We start from the raw sequence: 17276 nt of genomic DNA, 5'->3' as shown, positions 1-17276 counted from the left end.
ACAGATAAAGAAAAAAACACAGCGACGTTAAAACTGAGGCTCTTATTTTGAAGAGCTGGTTCGCACGCGCTCCACCGGAAGCGGGGAAGAAGACGCGGACTTGTTGACAGATCCGCGGACTCTCCTGTTAGTCAGGTAACAACCCAGAACCAGGCAGAAACAGGCCTGGAATCAGCACCAGACCACATGTGAGGACCCGGTCTAAGCCCGGTCTAAGAGACGCAGTTCAGCGTTAGCTACATGCTAACCGTGATAATATCCGGGCTACTGAACCCTGGTCCAGTTCTGGTCCATGTTGTTTCTGGACCAGGTAGTCTGCAGCCGCCTGCTTCTGATGATCCGGACAGAACTGGATCAGAGGCCCGGTGAGGCGAGTTTAGACCCGGCCCCGCGGTGACCTACTTTCAGATGCTGCGCATGTTTGAGTCTGGTGCTCTTGTGGTTCTCATCAATTGATTAGTTATTGACTGGTTATTAATTAACTGAACCCGCTGCAGGTTTAGGACCAGGTCCACACCTGTTCTGGTTCAGACTCATTGTCTCTGCAGGTCAAAGGTCATGGCTCTCATCACTCTGGAAGACCTCGATGGACTGGACGATGACATCACTGATGACATCACTGACAATCCTGAGCCAATAGGAGAGGAGGACAGTGACCACCTGTTGGCTCATTGGCAGGCGGTGGCCAGCACACACCAGGTGTCTGTCCCTCCAGGTGAGGGGGCGGAGACTCAGACCTGGACCTGGATAGGGTCCTGGTCCTGGTCCTGGACCTAGGCTCTGACCTGGGCCTGGGCCTAGACTCTGACCTGGACCAGTTCCTGGACCTAGACTCTGACCTGGACCTGGACCTGGTGCTTGTGCTTGTGCTTGTGCTTGTGCTTGTGCTGGACCTAGACTCTGACCTGGACCCTGATCTGGATCTGGACCTGGACTCAGACTTTGATCTGGACTGGGTCCTGGACTCTGACCTGGACTCCGATCTGGACCTGGTCCTGGTCCTGGACCTGGACCTAGATGCTGACCTGGACCTGGTCTGGGTGTGTAAACAGGTGTGTGTGTATGTTCTTGTATTTTCAGAGATGACCGGACCAATACATGAAATGACTCGCAACAGACAACAGAGGGAGCCCCTCCCCCACACACCTATATCGCGACATGAGAAGGTAAAGACCAGAGACCAGGTCAGAGGTCAGACGTGATCTGGATCAGGTGTGTGATGCCAGGTGTGTTCGTCTACAGATGGGGGAGGAGCTTTTCGAGGAGCGGGTATATGCAGCGGGTCACTGGGCGTGTGTCACTAGGGGGGAGGAGCTTTACGAACAGAGCATCTCCATTGGCTTCATGAAACTGATGCGTTTCATCTGTAAAGAGAACTCCACAGGTCAGACCCCGCCCACAGCAACACTGAAAGCCACACCCACTTACCAGACACACACCTGTCCACTTAGAACTTGTTTCTATGGAAACCAGAGTGTCAGAATCAGACCAGCTCACTATTGATCGGTGTGTATTGATGGTATTGATCGGTGTGTATTGATGGTGTAAAGGTCGATACCTGGGGATGACGGTGCCTGTGCTCAGTACAGTCCCCCTGATGGACGATGGCGTTACGTTTGACAAAAACGTCCAGACGTCGTTTTTCCTGCCCGCTGAGTTTCAGACCAACGTGCCCCGCCCCTCCGACCCTGACATCGCCATCGTTTACAGAGAGCCAATCAGAGTGGTCTCCAGGTCAGTGTGAAGGCTCAGTAAGGGCTGCTGTGTGTGTGTGTGTGTGAATGAAGACACAAGTTTGTCTGCTCTCTGATTGGCTGACAGGACGTTCCTGGGGACGACCACAGAGGAGACGGTGACGGGTCAGATTCGTCAGCTGTGGGAAATCCTGGGCGCCCGCGACGACCTTCACACAAATCACTACATGCTGGCGGTGTACGAGAATCCCGGTGTGCCGCGCCGCAGGAACGAGATCTGGTTCATTGGACGCCAGCTGTAAACGCCGTCCCATCATCCTCTGCTCCCTCTTCTCTCATTGGCTGGTTGTTTGCGATCTCACTTCCTGTAGCTGAGTCAGATTTTTTTATTTATTTTTGTCTGAGGGACCAATCACAGCGAGGGTTAGAGTTCACTTTTCTGCTCTCAAACACGAAGTAAACGTTTTAGCATCAATGTAACGAAATGTCACTTTCATCTTTATCTCACTCCGTCTGTCACGGTTAAATCAAATTAAAGTTGTTGTAGCGCCTCCATGTGTGACAGAAACGTCGCAGCCTCAGATTTACTGTTTGACCTGTGATCATGTGACCTGAATGACTTTTCCCCCCCAATATTTGTGTGAAAATATTAAAATGTAACATACAGTTTGTTTTTATTTATAGTTTACGAGTATGTTCAGACAAGACGTCGCCATGGCGATGAAGTAAATGAATGAAGTTTGACAAAAGTGACGAGGAACCAAAACTTTATTTACAAAAACAAATCAAACTTTGTTTTTTACCTCAAAGAAAAACTCTAACACTAAAACTGTTAAAAAAACATCAAAAATAACAGGATGTGAGGGGGCGGGGCTCTGGTATGATGTCATCCAGGTAAAATGAGAGTAGTATGAGATGTCATCAGATCAGGTCAGCCACTGCAGAGACAAAAACACATTAGCTTACATGCACTGCAGAGTGCTGAGCCCCGCCCCCTCACTATATAGTGCGTACCGTTCATGGGCATCTCGTCGATCTGGGTGGAGTAATACTGCTCGATGTCTCGCAGGATCCTGATGTCATCGTTCTTCACAAAGTTGATGGCCACACCCTTACGACCATAACGACCCGATCGACCAATCCTGGAAGAGGTCAGAGGTCAACTCAGAGTTAAAGAAAAGACAGCAATACAAAAAAATACTGCACTCTGATCACAGGCCACACCCCCTCATGATAAGGCACCAGGTGAGATGAGGCATTGTTACCTGTGGATATAGAGCTCTCTGTTGTTGGGCAGGTCATAGTTGATGATCAGTGACACCTGAGGAACGTCCAGACCTCGAGCCCACACATCAGTGGAGATCAACACACGACTGAAAACACAGACACACCCGTTAAACTGTATTTAAGTCACTATTACACACCAGTACTGACCACTGGAGCTGTGTGTGTGTGTGTGTGTGTTACCTGGCTCCTGATCTGAACTCCTTCATGATGGACTCTCTCTCTTTCTGAGGCATGTCTCCATGCATCGATGACACTGTGAAGTTTGCTTCTCTCATCTTCTCTGTCAGCCAGTCCACCTGACATCATTGATCAATACACTCATCAATGATCAATACACTCATCAATAATGAGAGGTAAACTTGATAAAATGAGGTCATACTGCTGAATAATGTGTGTGTGTGTGAGTGTTGACCTCTGACCTTTCTCTTGGTGTTACAGAAGATGACGGCCTGTGTGATGGTCAGCGTGTCGTAAAGATCACACAGTGTGTCAAACTTCCACTCCTCCCTCTCCACAGCAACAAAGAACTGTTTGATCCCCTCCAGAGTCAACTCATCACTGAGAGAGGAAGGGAGGGGGGGAGAGAGAGGGGGGGGAGAGACAAATGTGATTCTTCACATGTGGTTCTGCACGTGTAGTTCTGCACGTGTGGTTCTGCACGTGTGGTTCTGCACGTGTGGTTCTGCACTCGTGATTCTGCACGTGTGGTTCTGCACGTGTGGATCTGCACGTGTGGATCTGCACGTGTAGTTCTGCACGTGTGGTTCTGCACGTGTGGTTCTACATGTTTGTGGACTCACCGTTTGACCAGGATGCGGATCGGGTCGGTCATGAACTTGTTTGTCATCTCCAGGATCTCGTGTGGCAGCGTGGCACTGATCAGACACACCTGTGTGGCAGGAGGCAGGTAACGGTACACGTCGTAGATCTGCTCTTTAAACCCTGAACACACACACACACACACACACACACACGTCAGCGGGTCATCACTGTGACATCATCATCATCATCATCATCACTGTGACATGACAGGACAGTCTGACCTTTGTTGAGCATCTCGTCAGCTTCGTCCAGGACCAGCATCTTGATGGCTCTGGTCCTCAGACTCCTGCGTCGAATCATATCTGCAGGAGAACACTTGTCAGCTTCTTATTGGCTGCTGCAGTCACACAACGACCAATCACAACTTACCAAACACTCGTCCAGGAGTTCCTGCCACCACATGCTGACCATAGTCCAACTTCCTGATGTCCTCTCCAACGTTTGTCCCACCGATGCACGCATGACACTGGACATTCATGTAGTCACCAAGAGCGAGCAGCACCTGAGGGAGGGAGGGAGGGAGGGAGGGAGGAAGAGGGCCAATCAGAGAGCATGACACAGCAGAGACATGTGCGCCGTCTGAGGATTGGTTGATTAATCAATACCTTCTGGATCTGTCCAGCCAACTCTCTGGTTGGAGCGAGGATCAGAGCCTGGGTCTCCCTCACCTGGACAAAGGTAACACAGGACAGTATGATGTCATCAGGTGAACAAGCAGGAGACAACACACACACACACACGCCCAGCAGCATTGACACAGACCTGGATGTCCAGACACTGCAGCACTGACACACAGAACGTGGCCGTCTTTCCTGTTCCAGACTGAGACCTGAACACAACAGAGAACAGATGTTAGACCATGACCCACATCAGAACTAGAGGTGGAGTGGTCCATGTTCTGGCCAGTACAGCACATTCTGTTTTGTTTTGTTTAAAGGGATAGTTCAGGTCTTAGAGGTAGAGCACCCCCTGCTGCTAAGAACAAACCTGAGATGCTGAGACAGCAGATTTAAATCACAATGCTTCACTAAACCCTGAGTGCTTTATATTGTAAAGCAGTCAGGGGTTATTACATAACAGTTTAGCTACTGAACAAGTCTTTATCTCACTGTTAGATTTTTCCAACAGGAAAAACACCCACTCTCCCATAACACAGGAGATGTTGATCCACTGCTGCCTCCATCACTAGGTTCAAATGTCTTATTTTGTCACTTCAGTGTTTGAAATCCAACGTTCAGATTGACCTCAGTGACACAAAATGACCACACGAGGTAGCAGAGGACCAGCAGCTCTCTTTGGTGTGGGAGAGTGAGTGGAACTATCCCTTTAACTTGTCTGAACAGCTTTGGTCCATTTGAAATCACAGTGTGAACAGAACAGAACGTCCTGGGAGTGACACAGACGGAAGACAGAGGACAGTGTAAAGTCTTACTGTGCGATGACGTCTCTGCCTTTGATGATCTGTTTGATGGCTCTCTGCTGGATCGCTGACGGCTTCTCAAAGCCTGAAACACACACAGTCAAGTTAAAGTTAGTCAGAGGTTCCTCAGCACTGAAGCTAGACTGAATCAAACCAACACTCAGTCACTCATCATGAACCTGGTACGGTGACCTGGAGTCACTTTTTTTATAACGAAAAAATTATAACTGAACATTAACACTAGGGCTGAAATGAGCGACTGTGTTGATAGAGGACTATTGAAACGATGAGTTGAAGAATCAGATAATAAATCAGTTACTCTGTGTGTCTTTAACCCGAGTCTCAAAGTGTCTAACTTCATTTCAAAATTATTTTAGAGTCACTGGAGATCTCATCTTTAGGAATTTACTCCTGCTGCTAATATTTACACTAATTACATTCCATTACCTGACACAGACGCTATTACCCAAAGACACTTACAATAAGTGCATTTCAACATTTGGGAACAAACAAGAGGTAGAAGAATGTAAGTGCTTCAAATACGCCAAACAATAAAGTGGTACTCATAAGTGCTAAGTTGTTTCTTTAAATAAACATTGCTGCTGTGACAACAGGAGATGGAGCTTAATTTAAAGTCCATGTTACCACAGAAGAGGAAACACTGGAGCTGGAAATCGAACTTTAATATCAAACTTTCTCAACACCTGGCTCAGTTCAGGTCTGAATGGGACGTCACGGGCCATGTAACCCGATTGAACAAAGTGATTATCTATGATTCAATATTCATCGGCTTCCGTTAAAACTGAACTCCACTCACTTCTCGGGTGATTTAAAGCCTTTTAACGCGGGTCACTACACACGCGGTAGAGAAGCGTTTACGGTCCGCTCATTCTCCTTCTTCGGCATACATTATACACACTTCCCGGCTACAGTAACACGGACACCAGCGGGACCAGAGTCAGGTTAAGCAGTGAAAGTCCAGGAGCGTTAGCTCAACAGCTTATGCTAACATGCTAAGCGGAATGTCGAGGCATCAGTTTTAAAATTAAACGTTTAAAAGATTAAGCACGTAAGAACAAACACTCAGTGGACACATGCATTCAATAAACTAATTCAAGAAAAACACATATATGAAGACAAACTCCACCGCTAAACTGAGCATACTGCTAACACTGCTAACACCACATCCGCCCGGAGGCCGCGTGGATCCTCGGCCTACCGTAAGCGTAGATGCCGCGGAGTAGGTCCTCTCGGAGGCCCATGGTGTCAAACGTGGGGGTGACGTCCACCTCCTCGCTGGTCTCAAACTCCACCTTGGTCATGTCCTCGTCCTTCAGCAGCCTCTTCCTGGTCTGTGTCCCGGCGGCAGCCATGGTCCTCCGCGCGGTTGTTTCGCCTCAAACTCACCGAACAAATACAAAAACAGCGGAGATTCCTGTGCTGCGAAGCTAGCGGTTGTTAGCTAACAGAGAAAGAGCGCCACACGTGTCGCGCTGCTGACGCATTGAGAGCGACGCACAATGTGACGTCACACCTTTGAGGGAAAAAAGGGTTCGCCTTTCATGAACAAAAACACTGATAAAGAAAATGTATTTTTTATTAAATAGAGATGAAAATAAATTCATGATTAACTGCAGACGTTCTAATAAAACATCAGAGCGCTCACACACACACGGTTTCCATAAGATCTGTAACTGGGCCGCTCAGTCAGTGTGAGGTCACCGATGACGTCATCCTTCATTAAAAATAACACACTGAGAGCTGAAGTGCTGCCCGCTACAGTTCACTTCTCCACAGTGTGTAGTTGGCACTTTGTTAAATCATCAGTGTTATGATGTCACTGCTTCACGGGATCAGGAACTGGAAGTCTGTTGCATCATCGTCATGTGTCAGTCGTCTTTTGATTGGTGGACGTCCAGACTGACGACCTGCAGCTCCGTCAGGTTGTTGCTGCTGCTCTGTTGACTGATGACCATCTGACCAACAAACAAACAAACAAACAAACATCAGTGTCTCTGTTCCACATGTCACTGCTGACAAGCTGCTGACCAGGGGCCCGTTTCAAAAAGCAGGTTCAACAAACTCTGAGTTAAAACCTTAACTTGACCAACTCTGAGCTGTCAAACTCTGCGTTTTGGGTTCCAGAACAGCCGATCAGCATTAGTTCAATCAACTGTGAGTATGTTCACTCTGAGTTAAGCGTGTGCCTTGGGAATAAAAAAAGCCGTCATCAATGGCACTCTGATACTACGATTCACCATGGCAACGGGTAAACAAAGAGCACAGCCTCCATTTTAATCCAATTGAGCAGAAATATTAACACATGCCAATGACCATGACATTTATGTTCAAAAACAGGAGTGAAGAGACGAGTCAATAAATGAACACTATTACATTTTATACAGTGTAATCCACTCATTCATCATTTAACAGACTTCATTAATGATGATAAATGCTGCAGTCCTACCATATGTTACATTTGATATTTATTCAGCTGTAACCTGACAAGACACAAACTGAAGATGAGAATATGGATCAAACTGAGAAAACTATCATTATAAAGTCCAACTGAAGTGTCCATGTTCAAACTGACTCACTTTTTTCACTCTATTTTACATTAAAACATTTTGCTCAACACTATTTCATGACTATATTTCCACGTGTAAATATTAACAAAGCACATTAAGATTTCGTCTGCAGTGAGATTTAAAGAGTCACTTCTAAACTACAGTGAAGTTAAAGTGTTTCCAGCTGCATCAGAAATATTCACATCAGCTATAATCTCCATCATGATCAGTGATCTATGACAAGAACATTTCACAACCTGACACATGATGTCTACAGTACCAGAGAGTGTCTACAGTGATGATGAGCCTGCAGTAACACAGAGTCTTAATGTGAAGAGTCACATTGTTGGTCACATCCAAGATATATTCATCATAAAAGCGCTTATATCAAAGAAAGTCCTTGGGCAGGCGAATGAAGTAACCATGGTGCGAACCACGGGGGAGCCAGGGAGTCTCAGCCCCCCTTAATGAGACATGAGCTCCCCTGCAAACACGTAATAATGGATGTGTTGAGTTGAGTATGTACTTTTTTTGTGGTGGAGATGCAACCTAAACTGTGTCGTGCCGAGGCGAAGTAGAGCCGGTGGAAATATGACACAAGTCCTCGTTCTGAGGCACACGCAACATACCCCCAATACACATGAGCCCCTCTGAAAGCCCCGGTATAGTTCTGGAACTGGCTTTGTGAAACCGAAAAACCAGAGTTTCCTGCTGCTGACCGGTTGGTGACCAGCTCGTACCTGGTGAAGCTGCACTGCTGACACGGGGATCTGAGTGGCCACCGGGGGCAGCGAGGTGAGGAAGACCTGTGGGACGGCACCTGACCAACAGACAAAAAAACTTTATTAGAACAAAACAACAACGTGATGAGACTACTTTAGAGCCGCTCTCCTACCAGGGTCATGTGACTGGGCGTGGCCTGTCGGGGTGAATGTGTTGAGGACGGCGAGGCTACCATCACCAAGAGAGGACGCCGGTGCAGTGTACATGACCGTGTGACCACCGGGGTACATCATGTGACCTGCTACTGAGGAAACAAGAGAGAGAGAGAGAGGGAGGGAGTGAGGGAGAGAGGGACAGAGAGAGAGGGATAGATAGAGAGAGAGAGAGAGAGCGAGAGCGAGAGAGAGATTATTTATTCTTACAAAAACACGACTAAGATATTGCTCATTTGTACAAACATGGGTTCGTTTAACACAGCCTTTATCAAACTGTGGGGCGGGGCCCCCTGAGGGGGCGTAAGCTCTGTTAAACTAAAGTTTAGCAGGGGAAACTTTTGCTCTCACAGTAACCTGGACTCATTTTAGTGTCGTAACATAATCTACACTGGTGACAAGGTTTGGAGAATATCTCACAGCTCAGTGTTGGACAGTGAACGTGGTAATAGATGAAGAAAGACGTCTGTGTGTCAGAGGACAGCATGAAAGCTCATAAATGAGTTACGTTGGTAAGTAACTTTATGAATACTGAACACAGGAACAAAGCACAGTGAGCTTCCTCCAAGATTCATACAGAAAACCACACATGACCACAGAGGAGCTCATAACTGTCTGCTGCTACAAATAACCTTTAACCTTTAAAGAGTTTCTATTTCTGAAGCAAAAATGAGTGAAAGAAAAGTGGACGTCACAGTGTCCCTGAGGACGTCACGGTGTCCCTGAGGACGTCACGGTGCCCCTGAGGACATCACGGTGTCTCTGAGGACGTCACGGTGCCCCTGAGAAAAACTCATACTTGTGGAGTAGGCGTGCTTAAACTCATACCTGTGGAAGAGGCGCGGTTAAACTCATACCTATGGAGGAGGCATGGCTAAACTCATACCTGTGGAGGAGGCGTGGCTACATTCATACCTGTGGAGGAGGCGTGACTAAAAAAATACCTGTGGAGAAGGCGTGGCTCAACTCATACCTGTGGAGGAGGTGTGGCTAAGCTCATACCTGTGGAGGAGGCGTGGCTAAACTCATACCTGTGGAGGAGGTGTGGCTGTGGATGTCGGAGCCGCTCTGATTGGTGGAGGCCTTACTGCTGGTCTGCACTTGGACTGTCTGCAACTGCTGAGAGACTGCGCCCCCTGGTGAACACAACATGTATGTGTATTAACACAAGCGTATGCGTGTGTGTGTGCGTGTGTGTGTGTGTGGCGCAACGTTCTGACCTGCCAGTGACACGGTGGCTGGGAAACGGAGCAGCGTGGTCGATGATGTGGGCGGAGCATGCAGTGTGGAGGCATGACCCTGGATGGTCAGAGGTGGAGTCTGCAGCTGACTGAGGGGGATGGTGTGTGTGCCGGGAGGCAGTGACATACCTGAGGGGGCGGGGCCAGGAAGCTGTGAGGTTAGAACGAATGCTACAAGTTTCTACCTAGCTGTCCCAGGTGATGTTACTGTGGTAACCGCAGAGACGGACAGCAAACCCCACCCCCCCTACCTGGCATCAAGGTGAAGCCTCCAGGAAGAACAACACCTGCCGACGTCTTTATCACTGAACCATTAGAGGAGGACTGCGGCTGCCAGGAGGGGGCGCTGGTCTGCACCGAAGAGGAGGGAGGAGCCTGTGTGGACAGGGCGTGTGCTGGTTTCATGGGATCCTGCAGGACGAGACAGAGGACACTCAGACACTTGAGACACTCTCACCTCTCACCACACCTACTCTGACTCTGTTACCTTGGCAACGTCTGAGCATCCGTCCATCTCTGACACCTGGTAGGTGAGGTCAGTCTCCTCGAAGCCCGTGGCGCTCATCCTCTGGTCAGAGGAGGGGTCAGAGCGCGGCGGAGAGTCCGGGGAGTTGAGACAGGTCTGGATCAGAGCTTTTCCTGTTTCTGACGTAATCATAGGCTGAAGTTTCCTGGTGGCAAACGTGTACACGTGACCCGTCTCACTGGCCACCAGCAGCAACACCTGAGTCCCCGTCAGTGTGGACAACTCATATGCCTGTAGGGGGACAGGGGGCGGGGTTTAATCTGCTGTTCACATGATGACACCTGTGTGACCTCTGACCCACCTTCTTATAATGTGATATACACACAATGATGACACTTTGGGCTTGTTAGTGTCATTTTTGGAGCCCTTTTATGATGCTCAGCGTGAAGTGGAGGGGCACAAATATCCCACTCTGCATCTTGTGCTGCTATGGGCAGAACGACTCAGACATCACTGCCAGCAAAATGCCAACGATACTGCACAGCTGGCAGCCACGCATCAAGGGGCATGCACGTCGGTTTTGTGCACCACTCCGCAAAGCAGCAACATTCCTGTGGCCAAAATTCAGCCAGTTGCAGATGCTGCCACTGACCAAAGGGCAAATGTACAACAGTATGTGAAGTTCACTATTAACTGCGCAGCAGCCGGTACCGGTGGACCCAGCTGACGCAAGCCAGGAGACGGGTGCTGCGTCAGCAGCAGCACCAGCAGCAGCAGCACCCGCTGCAAATAAAACACCGCGCTTCAATCAATGGGAAAATGTATTTCGGGCCGGGTCAGGTTCGGGCTTAAAGACCCGTGGGCCGGGTCGGGTTGTTATTGTCGGGCCCGTTGAGAACTCTAACACACAATAACAACACCAACTATGATTCATGTGTTCATAAGTTTATGTGGTTCACGAGTTCATGTGTTCACATGGTTCATGAGTTTCATGTGTCCATGAGTTTCATGTGTTCATGTGCTTCATTAGCTCGTCTGGTTCATGTGTTTCATGAGATTGTGTTTATGTGGTTCATGAGTTTGTGTTCATGTGTTTCATGACTTTGTGTTCATGAGTTTATGTGTTTCATGAGTTTATGTTCATGTGTTTCATGACTTTGTGTTCATGGGTTTATGTGTTTCATGAGTTTGTGTTCATGAGTTCATGTGTTTCATGAGTTTGTGTTCATGAGTTTATGTGTTTCATGAGTTTGTGTTCATGAGTTCATGTGTTCATGAGTTCATGTGTTTCATGAGTTTGTGTTCATGAGTTTGTGTTCATGTGTTTCATGACTTTGTGTTCATGAGTTTATGTGTTTCATGAGTGTATGTTCATGTGTTTCATGACTTTGTGTTCATGGGTTTATGTGTTTCATGAGTTTGTGTTCATGAGTTCATGTGTTTCATGAGTTTGTGTTCATGAGTTTATGTGTTTCATGAGTTTGTGTTCATGAGTTCATGTGTTTCATGAGTTTGTGTTCATGAGTTCATGAGTTTGTGTTCATGTGTTTCATGACTTTGTGTTCATGTGTTTCATGACTTTGTGTTCATGAGAACATGTTTCATGAGTTCATGAGTTTGTGTTCATGAGTTCATGTGTTTCATGACTTTGTGTTCATGAGAACATGTGTTTCATGAGTTTGTGTTCATGAGTTCATGAGTTTGTGTTCATGAGTTCATGTGTTTCATGAGTTTGTGTTCATGAGTTCATGAGTTCATGAGTTCATGTGTTTCATGTGGTTTCATGAGTTTGTGTTCATGAGTTTATGTGTTTCATGAGTTTGTGTTCATGAGTTCATGTGTTTCATGAGTTTGTGTTCATGTGTTCATGAGTTCATGTGTTTCATGAGTTCATGTGTTTGTGTTGGCAGCGTCTGAGCATCCGTCCGCCTCCGACACCTGAAGGTGAGGTCGGTCTCCTCGAAGCCTGTGGCGCTTATCCTCTGGTCAGAGGAGGGGTCAAAGCGCTTATGAGTACTAGTTAGTACTTAGCTAGGAGTACCACATAGTACTTAGTTAGGATACATACTAGTTAGTAGTAAGCTATACATACTAGTTAGTACTTAGCTAGAGGTACTGGTTAGTATTTAGTTACTAACATAGTACTAAGTTATTACAATTATGTTAGTGATTAAAGATTCCATTTCTAACTTTAATAACGCAAGGAAGGTTACAGTGAGTGACTGAGAAACTGACCCCTGACCTGTGACCCACCTTCTTCATGATGCCGGTCTTCCTCTTGCTGAAGGTCGTGTATCTCCTCAGCTTGTTGTCGATGAACTCCATCTTGATCTTCACTCTTCCTCGGGTCTTCTTCCCGGGTCTGGCTCCGGGGACTCCGCCGGAGGCCGCTTGGTGCCCGGCCTTCCCGTCACTTCTCTCCCGCTTCACCCCCCTCCTGTCCCCGCCTGAACTAGCCGGATCCTCCTCGTCCCCAGACTCGGAGTCCTGGTCGGAGCCGCTGTAGACCACCTCGATGCCATACCCTCTGTCGTCAAACTGAGCTCCGTCGCTCCCGGAGTTCGGTCCCGGTGTGTTCACCGCCAGGCTATTCAGTCCGGTTCCGTTGCCCGCACGCCCGGATCCTGTTCTGGTTCCCATTCCGGCGCTGCTCCCAGCTAGCCCCACTACGTTCCTCCGCCTCACGGCCCGGAGCTCCGGTGCTACACTCAACGAAGCTCGACGCTTCCAGTCCGGTCACAGGAAGCTAACAGCACCGCTAGCCACCGGCTAACTGTGCACAGCTAACCGTTACTTTAGCAACAAATAAAGAAGCTCCGCGTCCATCATTAAAGTGCGTGAATGAGCGGGTGACGAGGCCGAACAGCCGAACAACAGCCGGACACGAACATGACACCGTTCCCTCCGCGAACTTAGATCCACTGTCAGCATTTAAACGCAGTAAAGTTACAAACTTGTGTTTTTCTGCCAAAGACTCTGACGCCCGGTCCCCGCCGTCACACCGATGTCCGTCCGCCGCACAATATAGTTCCATATATACTGTCCTCACTCAGCTCATATTCTTGATTTATTACGTCACACACTTCACCTGCACCGACACAATGACGTCATCGACCCCTGTCACACTGACGCGTGCCGCAGGTTCGAGGTTCAGGGAGACAGAGGCGCGCAGTGATACCCTCTGTTCCGAGGAACTACTTTTCTCAAAACCAGAAGAGGAAAAAACATTTAAATATGAATTAAAACGTTTAATAAATGTTTTTATTTTATCTAGAACTTTCAGAAACAAAGTAAGTGGGCGGAGCCTCTGTCGCTGTTACTGTGTGTATTTCACATTAAAAGAAGGTGGGTCGCACAGGTGTCATCATGTGATGGGGTTAGTTTCGGAAATTGAAAGAGGCTCCGCCTACTTTGTTTATTAACGTGTATAAATATATACATATATATAATATTTGTCATAGTTAACTTAAATGTTACATAATATTACAGGTGAAGAATCAATGATGAACTCGATCTGTCTTTAAGAATATTTATTTACCATCTATGGTTTATCTGTAGCTGTTATATACAGTATATACATATATATATACATAGTAATGACGGTGAGTCTTTGATGTGATATATGATATATTGTGGTTTTAATCACACACTTTATCATAACAATATTAAACTGACAAACAAACATTTTTATACAAAACACCTTTATTCATATTTTCATCAAAAATATAACATTTTAACAGGAAGATCACAGTGTGTGTGTATGTGTGTTTGCCGTGTCTGTCCATCTGACCACAGTTTGTCACGACATCACGACCAACGATCGCACATCTGTTCTCCAAAAAATGTGATCTGCTCCATTTGTTTTCCTCCAGCTGTTCTGTTTAAAATTCATGACATTTCATCATCATTTAAACATTGTGACACTGATGACATCATCATTTAAACATGTGACACTGATGACATCATCATTTAAACATGTGACACTGATGACATCATCTGACATCATCATTTAAACATGTGACAGTGATGACATCATCATTTAAACATGTGACACCGATGACATTATCATTTAAACCATGTGACACGGATGACATCATCATTTAAACATGTGACAGTGATGACATCATCATTTAAACATGTGACATCGATGACATCATTATTTAAACCATGTGACAATGATGACATCATCATTTAAACCATGTGACAATGATGACATCAACATTTAAACATGTGACGCTGATGACATCATCATTTAAACCATGTGACACCGATGGATGACATCATCATTTAAACATGTGACACCGATGGATGACATCATCATTTAAACCATGTGACAATGATGACATCATCATTTAAACATGTGATACTGATGACATCATCATTTCAACCATGTGACACTGATGACATCATCATTTTAACATGTGACGCTGATGACATCATTTAAACCATGTGACAATGATGACATCATCATTTAAACATGTGACAGTGATGACATCATCATTTAAACATGTGACAGTGATGACATCATCATTTAAACATGTGACACTGATGCCATCATCATTTAAACATGTGACACTGATAACATCATTTAAACCATGTGACAATGATGACATCATCATTTAAACATGTGACAGTGACGACATCATCATTTAAACCATGTGACAGTGATGACATCATCATTTAAACATGTGACAGTGACGACATCATTTAAACCATGTGACAATGATGACATCATCATTTAAACATGTGACAGTGATGACATCATCATTTAAACATGTGACACCGATGACATCATCATTTAAACATGTGACACTGATGACATCATCATTTAAACATGTGACACCGATGACATCATCATTTAAACCATGTGACACTGATGACATCATCATTTAAACCATGTGACAATGATGACATCATCATTTTAACATGTGACACTGATGACATCATTTAAACCATGTGACACTGATGACATCATTTAAATCATGTGACACTGATGACGTCATCATTTAAACATGTGACAGGGATGACATCATCATTTAAACATGTGACAGTGACGACATCGTCATTTAAACCATGTGACACTGATGACATCATTATATGTATATATGTATATATATATAAATATATATATATATAAATATATATATATATATATACATATATATTTATATATATATATACATATATAACAAAGTGCCTTTAAGGTGCATTGTCAAAGCCATTTTTTGTTATATATTAACCTTCGTATGTGCCTTTGTAAATCTATCTATCATCAGAACCTGTACGACTTGTCGGTTTTACAACCTAACTACTAACTGTCTAACTAACTAATTAACGGACTGCTGTCTAACTGCTGTTTAACTGTGTATGTGGAATAACCCTTCAGAATGACAGTTGAGTTGTACCCGCCATACTTGTTCTGGTTACCCTTTCCAGAAGGGAGTATTGAGCTGAAAGGATCCGCCAGTAAAAATCTGGACACGCAGCCATTGCTTTTCACACAATCAAGGAGGCATTTGTATACACTGTATCCTAAAAGACAGACAGGAAAAGTGATTCATAAGTTTCAAGAAACACACAAAACAATAATTTTTTTAAACCCTGTCTAAGAGGCAAATTGTTCCATTTCTTCTTAATGAAGAGGTTCAAAGAACAATCACTATTATCAGGGACATCTATAAAAATGCAGGAATCTTTCTCAAAATCTAAATTCTCAACAAGAGTGAAAATAAAATACACATGGACTAAAGATTCTACACACATGAAGTAGAGTACACATAGATGACATGGCCCCAGCATTAGTTAAGTTTACTTAGTGTCCGAGTGTCTGATGTTCAAAGGGATGAGGGTCTGATGGTCACAGTTATCCATGGTCAGGACGAACAGAAATAACATCATATTTCATAACATGTAAGGCTCATGGGGAAATGAAGGCCTTTCAGCATTGAAATGAGAAAGTATTTGATAATATAGACGGACTTCAAGTCAAGTCAAGTAGTTTTATTTGTCAAATGTACTATGTAAATGTACGACATACAGCACAGATGAAATTGCAGTCCTCTCAGACCCACGGTGCAAAACAGGCTTACATAAGTAAACATAAATAAACAATCAACAATAAACAATCAACAGACATAAAGTAAACAATCAACATGAAGAGAATCTTCTAAGAGAAGGTAAGTGAGGTAGTGCAGTTTAGTGCAAAATAGTGCAGTTTAGTGTAAAGTCCCTGAGTTCAGAGTGTGGGAATGGTGTTGGTGGAGGAGGAGGAGTGGGGGGAGTACAGTCCTGGTCTGTGGCAGGGGGCAGAGGGGGGGAGGATGAGTAGAGGTGGGAGTGATGGTAGAGGTGGTAGAGCAGGAAGGGAGTTGAGTCTCCTGACAGCCTGGTGAAAGAAGCTGTTCTTTAGCCTGCTCGTTCTGGCCCGGAGACTTACCACCGTACTCTACACTTGACCGTCGCTGTCCCTGCAGATGAGACACAAGCTCCCCTTTGTTTGACACAATCACATCTCCTCAGCTCAGGGCCTGCTCCATAACTGAACGTAGTGTTGCTCTATAAAAGAAAATGTCAAATAAAATTGTATTTTGCATTTTTAACATGGAAACATTTTTAATCCAGAATCAAGTAGTAATGAACTGGACTGCATTTGCCTGTAAGACTTTCCCTGTCCTAAAATATATGCAGGCTAACTGAAATAAATCAAATCAAATGACACTGTTGAATCTGTCATTTTGTACCGATTTTCCCGTGTTTTCCCGTGTTGGTTGTTTCGGGTTCTCTTTTTTTTTTTTAAACAACAAGCAAAAACAGGAGAAATAAAACTTTGCCGGGGTAGCTGATG

The 17276-nt window shown here is 45.4% G+C and overlaps 3 protein-coding genes across 5 annotated transcripts; 1 reads left to right on the top strand and 2 right to left on the bottom strand.

The window, feature by feature from the left end:
• Position 1: 1 nt before the first annotated feature.
• Positions 2 to 2360, top strand: soul4 (heme-binding protein soul4). 2 transcript variants are annotated; one of them, XM_058641042.1, is made up of 6 exons: positions 2 to 135; positions 549 to 715; positions 1081 to 1166; positions 1243 to 1384; positions 1551 to 1734; positions 1822 to 2360. In XM_058641042.1, the coding sequence occupies exons 2-6, from the start codon at positions 559 to 561 to the stop codon at positions 1994 to 1996; spliced, it is 744 nt and encodes a 247-aa protein (XP_058497025.1). In that variant the 5' UTR covers positions 2 to 135; positions 549 to 558; the 3' UTR covers positions 1997 to 2360. The 2 variants fall into 2 exon arrangements, with proteins under 2 accessions (XP_058497025.1, XP_058497026.1); XM_058641043.1 differs by having other exon boundaries at positions 22 to 135; positions 498 to 715.
• Positions 2361 to 2444: 84 nt separating this feature from the next.
• Positions 2445 to 6731, bottom strand: eif4a3 (eukaryotic translation initiation factor 4A3). The gene is made up of 12 exons (XM_058641041.1): positions 6443 to 6731; positions 5236 to 5308; positions 4566 to 4632; positions 4409 to 4471; positions 4173 to 4305; positions 4025 to 4105; positions 3782 to 3923; positions 3401 to 3539; positions 3162 to 3277; positions 2960 to 3067; positions 2709 to 2836; positions 2445 to 2632 (listed from the first exon to the last, which is right to left on the bottom strand). The coding sequence occupies exons 1-12, from the start codon at positions 6594 to 6596 to the stop codon at positions 2616 to 2618; spliced, it is 1221 nt and encodes a 406-aa protein (XP_058497024.1). The 5' UTR covers positions 6597 to 6731; the 3' UTR covers positions 2445 to 2615.
• Positions 6732 to 6802: 71 nt separating this feature from the next.
• On the bottom strand, positions 6803 to 13612 carry LOC131467244 (serum response factor-like). 2 transcript variants are annotated; one of them, XM_058641040.1, is made up of 8 exons: positions 12686 to 13612; positions 10454 to 10723; positions 10218 to 10377; positions 9946 to 10095; positions 9757 to 9861; positions 8686 to 8814; positions 8531 to 8610; positions 6803 to 7199 (listed from the first exon to the last, which is right to left on the bottom strand). In XM_058641040.1, the coding sequence occupies exons 1-8, from the start codon at positions 13070 to 13072 to the stop codon at positions 7113 to 7115; spliced, it is 1368 nt and encodes a 455-aa protein (XP_058497023.1). In that variant the 5' UTR covers positions 13073 to 13612; the 3' UTR covers positions 6803 to 7112. The 2 variants fall into 2 exon arrangements, with proteins under 2 accessions (XP_058497023.1, XP_058497022.1); XM_058641039.1 differs by having other exon boundaries at positions 8686 to 8817; positions 12686 to 13611.
• Positions 13613 to 17276: the final 3664 nt, after the last annotated feature.

This window comes from Solea solea, chromosome 10, assembly GCF_958295425.1.
Source record: "Solea solea chromosome 10, fSolSol10.1, whole genome shotgun sequence".
Classification (NCBI taxonomy): domain Eukaryota; kingdom Metazoa; phylum Chordata; class Actinopteri; order Pleuronectiformes; family Soleidae; genus Solea; species Solea solea.
Note: the sequence above shows the minus strand (reverse complement) of the source record. Positions and strands in the feature narration are given on the sequence as shown.